The sequence below is a fragment of the Symsagittifera roscoffensis genome, chromosome 4, assembly GCF_963678635.1.
Source record: "Symsagittifera roscoffensis chromosome 4, txSymRosc1.1, whole genome shotgun sequence".
NCBI lineage: Eukaryota > Metazoa > Xenacoelomorpha > Acoela > Convolutidae > Symsagittifera > Symsagittifera roscoffensis.
Window position 1 is genome coordinate 69,585,006 of NC_087065.1, and position 9,511 is coordinate 69,594,516.

The following is a 9,511-nucleotide window of genomic DNA, read 5'->3' on the forward strand; positions in this document are numbered from 1 at the left end:
ATTGTCTTGGAAAATTTGAATCCCTAAAAACTTTCTACAACGTTTTGTTTGTGGTTTTGATAAGAATTCTGACTTTATTCAAGAGAAATCTCAATCAACAATTGAATGCACAACTGGTCTTTTTTATACCTTGCGCACATGGAAGTTTTTTTTGAAAAGTTGGCATTGCAACATTTGCAGGGAATTTTTGCCACTATATAGCACTAATTTTTTTTGCATTTTGCCAGTTGCATCATTGCTTTGCATGTATGAGATTAGGGGAAGATCTAGGGTTTTCTCACGGGGACTGGCTTTTGCTTAGGTCGACCAAATTTATTTTCTGGGCTCTCCAAAAAGACCATAATGACCCAATTTTCTCCGCCGCGGCCAAGCTTTAAAAAAACACAGGTCGAAAATTGCGTTTTTTTTGGCGCGCGCTTCCCTTCCAAGTTAGTAGAGATTGGCGCTTTTCAAATTTTTTTTTGTTGTAGGTCGCTAGGGGGTTGAATCTCCGAGGGGACCCTAAATCTGCCCCTGTATGGCTTGATTTATTTTCATTGTGAAATTGCTTTCAAATTTTAAATTCTTACTCGTTTTCGCTCATCTTTGTAGATGAATATTATTATTTTATTTTGAACTGTTCTCATTTAATTTTCAGGATTTCATTTGTTAGTATGATTCATATAATGTTTTCTGTTCTAGGGCGCTTGCCGAAACCTATTGTATTAATAATCGGAGCTGCTTTGTTATTTGGTTTTGTCTACTATGGACCTTTCGATTTTTTATCACTTTCATCCAACACACATTACGTCATAATCATCGATGCTGGAAGTACTGGATCCCGCATTCACGTGTTTACACTAAAAGAAGCTGGATCAGATGGCTATAAATTAATTAAAGATGACTTCTACCCTCTGGAACCGGGACTCTCATCCTACGGCAAGGATCCGAAACAAGCAGCCCAGAGTCTGAAGCCCCTACTGGACTTCGCTCATCAAAAGGTGCCAGTGGATAGCCATCATCATACAGTTGTGAAGGTCAAAGCCACAGCTGGTCTGAGAATATTATCAGAAGAGGTCGCTAGCAATATTTTGAAAGAGGTAACCACTGAAATTTTGCACTTAAATTTTTGTTTGGCAAAAAAAGAGATGGCGGTTTACACATCTGAATTTTTGGCTTGGTTCCGTTTTTTCAGTGTAAAAGAACGTAGTGACTTTGATTTATATAGGTCATGGTGGTTTTATGTTTGTTCGTTTTTTTCCAGGAAAAAGTTCTAAAATGCTCTTATAGCTACAGAAGTGCTTTCATACATATCAATGCCTTTATGAATGAACTTAAATATATTCATTTTTTGAGTTCAATTCAAATTAACCTGCTAAAAATAAGATAAATTGTGCTCACCAATTACCAAAGCAGAAATGGCGCTGAAAACATGAACGATTTCTAGTTTCGCAGTATCTGTTTGCGTAACAAATCTGGGCGAAGTTTAATAACCCTAAACTGCTCCTTCGTGTAAATAATATAAAACTTATAGTTTCACGTCGGCATCCAAACTTTCACTCATTCCAACGCAAAAAAAATTTGGTGAAAAAATCTAGCTCATGTAAAATGCATAGTTTTGTAACGGATTAATTCGCTTTAGGTCACAATATTGCCTAAATTTGGACATTAACTATTTAAACAGACTATGTAAATTATAATAATTTTTTTTAAAAAAACCAGGTTGTAATTGAGCAAGAATTCCTGCTCACGAATTTTCCGTCGGAGGAAAATGTGAGATAGTATTTCTTTTCTTTTTTTTGACTTCTTGATTAACTATCGATATTAAAAAATAACAGAAGTCATAACAGGATCAGAGGCGCCTGAAAACGGGCTGCATAGTTCCACGGCGTTCTCGCAATGAGATTTCGTTTGGTTGTAAATGTAGTAACTTTTACAATAAATGGAATCTAATTTGCAAACAATTTATCATTATTATTATTATTTTATATAAATCAAGATTCAAAGTTTCACTGCTGGTCGAAAATTGGCGTTTTAGCAGAGTAATAGAAACACTAGGTGCTTAAATTGATTACTAGCTATTCTGTGAATTTGCTCGTTAAACATGTTCCACTCTTGTAGTCAAATCATTCAAGGACTAAAATGAGAATTAAAGGCATGCTCATTTAATTTTGTTTAGCATGAAAAAGCCCTCAAGTGTTTTTGAGTAAGATAATTTTTGGCCATTTTGCCGAGCCGAACTACAAAGAGGTTTGAAATATGCTTGTTCTTTTGACTGGGACAAATTTTCATTCTAAAATCAAGTTTTTATTATTTGCTAATTTTTTCCTCAAATAATTAGCGACAGAATTGATATTCAGCTTCAAAAAAACTAAAATTACTTTAAATAAGTTAAAATCAGACTCTTAAGCCTTTAACTAATCAGACTTTTACTTGGCTTAGCAGTACAATAGTCTGAATAGCAAAATTTTGTATCCAGTTTCTCTCGGCTCAGACGATTGACTCAAAAACGGGAAATCGAAAACAATGAATGAATGAGTGAGGATGATATTTTGATAATTTCAATGAAATTTGGGTTATTACCCTTGCGATAAGCAAGGCTATTTCAACCGGGTACTAGGTTTTTTTCCCGTAAATAATATTTCACAGAATGGTCAATTTACAAGTAGTAACTTAGAAATGGTACATTACTCATTTTCAATCTGCATGTTACATGTGCCGCGGCTTATGTAGGGGTTCGTTATTGTGCTTTCTAGGCGGTACATTCATTTTTTGAAATGATTTTTTCTCCCAAAAAGTTTCAACTTATTTTCAGCTTATTGTATGTCGGCCTTCATTCTCTCGAAATAAAAAAATTATCAGATTTTGTTCAAATTTTAAAAGTTTTGTTTTTGTTTTCACTGAAATTGATTTATTCGAAAATTTAATCGCTGCTTTTTGTAGGCATGATTTTTTCAGCAAATATTTTTGGTGAAGACAATTGAAATAATGATGTATGCAGGATTTTTTGGCATAATCTGACAATCATTTGTTCGTCAACTGGTTTTTATATTGGATTAAATGCTCTGTAGCCTATTTTTCTAGCAGCGTTAACGGTTTTCAGGATAGGCTCGGGTTAAGAAAACTCTAATTGCTATCAGATCAGAAAAAAATTAACGGAAAAGTAAATCTTTGCTTCTATTTTTGTTTAATTTTATTGTTTTCTTTTTCTATTCTTTTTTTCCCTTCTGTACAATTCTGTAAAATCAATTTTGAGCAGAGTAAATTTTAATTTTTGTTAAATAGTTTTTGTTCAGGAAAGTTCGGTTTTTGTTTAATACTCACGAAGCGTTTCTCTAAGTAAGGAAAAAGCGGGAATATAAGTTACTTCAACTGCATGGCTTTTTGTTCATTTTTTTTTCGTTTATTGCTTTGGATTTGGTTTCTGGCTACTTAGTGTACTAACTCTTTAAAGATATAACTAATTTTCTTATTAATAGGTTCACGGTAAAGTCACTTTTTTTGAAATATCTCTGAAGTATTTCAGAAAATTACCAAAAATTTTTGTGAATTTTCTCATTATGGTGTATCAGCCTATTTTTTCTGCTTAGTTTCATAACGCTAAATTTTTTTGTTCGGCATATTTAAACGTTGAAAATTACCATTTAAAGTTTTTGATTTTGCAGATAACTTCCAAGGTTTTGTAGGTTTCGAGTTAAAGGTTTCTTTGACTTAAATGTCTGTGTGCTTCGGAGTTGACATACAATTTCGAATTTCAAAAATCGTTATCTTTCAGTTTTTCTAGGTCTTTTTGTTCCGTCTTAACGTTCATCTAACCAGAATTTGTCGCCTCTGTTGTAATTCTTTCATTTATTCATTTTTTCTGCGTTAAGATTTGTGGGATGATTTTTCGGCTTTACTGCTGAACTAAAAAAGCGTTTAAAACGGAAAAAGCTTGTAAAACGGGAAAGCTTCTTTTCCTATGAACTTTACCTATAAGTTTTATTTAAACTTTGAATATAAACTTTACCTATTGATCCACCTTGCTCAAATTGGTTTAATTTGATATTAAGTGCCAATAATAAATTCAAAGAGCTTTAAGGGCATATATTCTTTTCTTTGAAATTTCAAAATTGAAAATTAAAAAGAAACAAGGCTCTTTTTTCTGTTTCCTTGCGTTCATTGACTCATTTCAAGCATTTCGATTTTTGTTTGCATAGCGAAAGAATTTATAACTAATACCAAGATATGCCAGAATATTTTTTTTTTTGGTAAAATCAGACCAAATTTTTAGGAAATTGGTTTCTGGATTTCCAAAAATCTATCTTCTTATGAAGTTTTGGTCTGAAAATTGAGAAAAAAAGAATTTACAAAAGGTACTTTTTAAAGAAAACATTGATTGGTGTCGGTTACCTTGAAGAAAATAATTTTTTTAAATAAAAGTTTAAATTATAATATAGAATTAAAAATTTGCTCAACCTACCATCTATTGACTGCTTTGAGTATAGTCTTAACTTTTTTGCAATCTAACTTGTTTCATCTGACTCTCAGTAAAACGATCGTTTTCAAATTTTGAATTGGACTATTGGAATAAGTATTTTAGAAAATTCTTCAGTTATTTATACAAGTGGAACTCTTCAGCGAAAAATAGTTTGTATTTTAAATCTTTCCTTTTGGATTGATTGGTACTTCAAAAACAATTTTGATCTACTATATCTTGTTTGTGTAGATTAATAATCCAATACTTGCATGAAACAGTAGGTTGCATAAATTTTCTGTAAAATACTACTTCTCTCTTGCCTTGATGGGATTTAAATGTTGGAGGTATTGGACCTCTTAGCCCACAGGGTTCGTATTTTAAAAGGAATTGGTATGTGTGTGTGTGTGTGTGTGCGTGGTCTTAACTCAATAAATTGATATCAAACAATTCAAATTGAGATTTTTAATTTTTTATTTATGGTATCTTAATTTTACTTTTATACACTTGCGATCAGCTTAGTGTTTTATTACGAACCTTCTTTTTTTCTAATCTAACTCGCAATCAAAAATGTTCATTAAAAGTGTACACTTATTTGAAAGTTTCACTGTAACCATGGAAATTGCATAGCATCTGCTCTCTGCTTTACTTGTGGCTTGTGTTTTGTGCCTATTAAGCGTCCGTGGCTGAGTGGTTAGACTCTTAAGCTCTCGGTCGCAGGTTCGAATTTCAGACGTAGACGGTTTTTATTAATTGGAGGCTTATTTCTAATTTTTCTACTATACTTTATAGAGCTGCGTTTCGTCGTGTTTTCGCAAGTATTTGCGAAGCAAAGCTTCTTCTCTGTGCTTATTATGGTATTTTCAATAATGGTGTCCGAGCTGTCAATGTCAGTTGTCAATGTCCATGACAGTACCATTATTTTTTAAAACTCTTTTTTGCTCGTAATTAAAATTTTGCGCTAAAAATCGGAATTTGAAGAAAGCAACATGAGCTGGAGTTGATGAAAAGTTCTGTCAATTTAGTTTATGCTCGGTCCACATCATTTTAAGTCGAAAAATTTATCAGGGTTTTGAAGCAAAAGCTGCGTGATTGTCAGGAAATACCCATGGAGAACGCACGGAAGTGTTGGTTCATGCATTTATAAGACGAAGTTAGAACTTTTTTCTACACTTAACTGCAAAAAAAAATTTTAAAGTTATTTTTACGACCAACCTTTTACTTTTTCTATTCCCTGGTTATAACTAACTGTCTTAGGTGGAGAAATTTGTGCAGTCCAACTACAAGTTCAAAACACTGCCTCAACTTGCACAAATAATGGACGGAACTGACGAGGGTCTCTTCGCCTGGATCAGTCTCAACTACTTTCTGGACGACTGGGAGCCAGTGCCGATGAAAACTGCAGCACTGGATTTGGGCGGGGGCTCTTTTCAGCTCATATTTGAGACTGAAAGTCAGGAACAATTACCAGTTGAAGCAAAAAGCAATGTACTTACTATACCAGTGGCCGGTATGACTAGGAATGTATATGTTAGAAGTTACCTCGGCATGGGTTTAAAAGAGGCGAGAAAAAAGTTGTTGAAAAAGATTCAAATTGATGGCGCAGAAGTACTAACTAGTCCCTGTTTGCCTGAAAAATATGAAGGGGACTGGGAACACGGAGGAGCTAGCTTCAAAATTCAAGGAAGTTCAAGTTCATCATATGAAAACTGTCTAAATTCTGTCGAGGAAACATTCTCAGGTGAGAATTTAAAATGCGAAATTAGTGTGAATAAAGTGCATTTGGCTAAATAAGGCCTAAAAATGTAATTTAGATTTGCTCTTAATAGAAAAATCGATTGTTGGAGGCCTAACGTGATCTCTTCTATTTGCTTGCGTTTAACTTAACTTTTACTAGCCCAGAAAAAAATAACTGAAAAATTGGCATATTTGCAATTATAGGAGCAACTGCAGTTCTGCACGAAGAGCTGAAGCACTTGTATGTTGGGTCTTTACCCTCTTGTTTGATCAAATAGTCTTGATCTTTTAAAGGTGAGAATATCGATTTATGACGAGACTACGAGGGGTGGTAGATTCCAATGCGTAATATTTTGAACGCTCGAAATTGATGGTAATTATTAATTGAGCAGAAAAAGTATCTTCATATGAATACAAATTTCCTAGGTGCTATCACTCCAATCAACGAACTACTCACTAAAGACTTATACGCCTTCTCGTATATATACGACAAAGCGAAAGATGGAGGTCTGGTTTCTGGAGTTGAGGGATCCGTGGTGACAGTCCAAGACTTCGCCAGAATAGCCCAGGATGCTTGCAGAAGTCAGCTAATCAATCAGAGGTTCCAGTGTCTGGACACAGTTTACATCAATTATCTGTTTGCTCGTGCCTTCAAACTACCCGCAGATTTCAGAATGCACGTTGTGAAGAAAGTAAACGGAGAGGAAATTTCATGGGCGCTTGGAGCGGCCTTTAAAGAAATGGACGAACGGAAATTGTCATAAAGAGTTGATTTAAATGTCATGCATGGTACTATAATGTATAGCGTGAAAAAAATTGTTTCCCAGATAAATTGAATTATGGTTATATAATGTGTAGCGTGAAAAAATTTGTTTTCGAGATAGTTTGAATCAATACAAAGCTTATCAAAACGCAAAAAGTATGGTTATAGGAATGTGGTTATGAATTTTCGTCATTAGTGAATGACTAATCTCATGATCTGGGGGAGCAATCTACAGAGAGTTGAGCAGAGGTAGCAGGGCAATTTATCACATGTGCAATTATATCCCACTTGACAAAATATCCCATGCCCTTTTACACCCTATATGCCAAAATTTAGTCTCCTATCTCAAAAAGAGAAATTAGGATGTGATCATTAATTCAATCAGTATACTGTTAAGTTGAAAACTTCTCATTTTGTGTTGGTACAATGCCTCGGCTATCGAATGATGATTTTTTATATAAATCTAGTTGCTTACTGTCCCTGTGGCAAAAAAAAACAGATATTTTAGCAAGTGGGATGTTATGGCATATCCGTCAAAACGAGTCGCAGATCCGTCAAAACGAGTCGAATAAGGCCTTATGCAAATGATTATTGTTGTTTTATATTTCAAAAAGGAAAAACTCATTTTGCGTTCATCTGTGAACGTGCTTAGCAGTTTTACATGTTCAATATAAGTGAATTTGTAACTATTTAAATGAATAAAGTTGGGTTCTTTGACCATTATTGATTTGAGTATAAATTCAATACATATCCTTTTCACAAATTATTACTTTTTCTTTTATAGAAGTCTTTTCGGCATATATGTAGACTTAGATTGAGAATGTACAAATTTCATTTTATTTGCCAAACCCTCTCTAAAAGATTTGAAAGGAACTGTGGTTTCAATCATTTTTAAGTGAAAAAGAACGAATTCATTTTCACCAGGCGTTCAACAGTACCGAAGTACAACAGTGCCGAAACTGAAAATGTGTTCAACTGTCACAAAAATTGCTGGGAAGCTTGGGGAATTTTTGTTGGTTTAACAAGCGCCATCAATTAAAATGGCCATTTCTAATGGTCGATGAACTTAGTTCAGACTCCTATATAGGTCGCGATGATTTTTTTTCGGTTTTTTTTCAGGAAAAGTCTTCAAATTTGTTCAGACTCAAATTTATTTTTGACTATTTTTAAGTCCAGCTTATTTCCTATGTAAGAAGAAAGGCAAACACCAGTATCGAACAGTAGAAGTTGAAAGGCCACGAAAAACGTGATCGACATCTAGTTTCGAAAATTGAATTTAACTTTCAGATTTCCCAGCGAAATAAAAATGTACCTATTGATGCAGTTTTCTCAAATTGGGTTAATTTTATCGACTAAGTGCCAATCATAAATTGTTTGAAAAATTCAAAGAGCTTTAAAGGCATTTGTTTTTTTCTTTGAAATTCGAAAGTTGAGGTTTTTCAAAAGTAAAGTCAATGTTTTTGTTTAATTGTGTTCATCGATTCCTTTCCAACTGTCTTTTGGCTATGTTTGTCTTTTCAACTTCCGTTTATTTGAATATTATTACTTGGAATGATTTGGGTTGAGTAAAAACAGTGTTAAAAAATTGTTTTTGCACTGTATCGGCAGTGTTGTACGAGTTTCTTTTCAAGTTCAGTTCATTTCCTTAGTTAAAATGGAGGCGAAATCCGCTGTGGATTAGCAGAAGTATTTTCTCTAAGTAAGATAGTTTTCAGATTAGAAAAAAGTCAGTCCTAAACAGTATTTGAAGTTCAAAGAGCTTCTGCGTGATATTTATTTTTTTTGCAAAGCGAAAGTTGATTTTCTTTTCATTTTCTGTCAATTTTTTTTCGGTTTACTTCAGTTCACTCAAGATTTCCAAACATCTGTTAGCAATGTTTTGCCAAGGTTTTGAGAGCTACAGCGAAACGTCTAATAGGTGTGATGTCCTAAGAAGAAGTATTAAGTCCTTTCATTTTCGTTTTTACACAGGCGACTTTGCGAGAGTAGTGCTTTACGGTCAGCCCACTTTTATTACAACACAAGTTTCGTTAAAACTTTATCAAGTTAGTGGTTTCGAGGATTACTAAACTGTAAGTATTTTTTTAGTCTTTGTTGCTTTTGATTTTAGTTTGTAAAAGTACTCTATTTTTCTTTTACCATTTTAGGAGTTTTCTGCTGCTGTTTTTTGTCTATGCTCGCAAAGGGCTGTTTTTTTTCTCTGTTTTCTAATAATTTTAAGCATAGTTTTTTTGCACAGTAGAGCTTGCGAATGCTGTGTTATCGAATCAGTTCCAACGCCAGCATCGCAAGATTTTGTGCAAAGTTAATCAAAAAGCGTATCTAATTGTATGACATTTACCCTTGCGATACACAAGGGTATTGCAATCAGGTACTAGATTTTTCCCGTAAACAACTTTGTTCACAGGACTCGCCTGGACTCCTTTTGGTATTTTGGTTCACACAAAATTTCGTAGTGTTTTTATGTTTCTTAGTGTCTCCTACACACTTAACGTGGACGTAACGAATTTTCGGTTTCTTGTCTTCTTTTTGTGTTTTGTTGGCTTTGCTGTCACATCAAAGAATAGTTTATTTTT

At 33.8% G+C, this 9,511-nt stretch overlaps 1 protein-coding gene across 5 annotated transcripts in view; it reads left to right on the forward strand.

The window, feature by feature from the left end:
• The window catches only part of LOC134845118 (ectonucleoside triphosphate diphosphohydrolase 6-like), a 344,283-nt gene extending 337,013 nt beyond the window's left edge, over positions 1 to 7,270 (forward strand). For all 5 annotated transcript variants that reach the window (XM_063861975.1, XM_063861978.1, XM_063861974.1 and 2 more), the window contains 3 exons: positions 682 to 1,079; positions 5,693 to 6,176; positions 6,599 to 7,270. In XM_063861975.1, the coding sequence (XP_063718045.1) occupies positions 682 to 1,079; positions 5,693 to 6,176; positions 6,599 to 6,936 (1,220 nt within the window). In that variant the 3' untranslated portion in view covers positions 6,937 to 7,270. The remainder of the gene's footprint in view (positions 1 to 681; positions 1,080 to 5,692; positions 6,177 to 6,598) is intronic.
• The last annotated feature ends 2,241 nt before the right edge of the window (positions 7,271 to 9,511 follow it).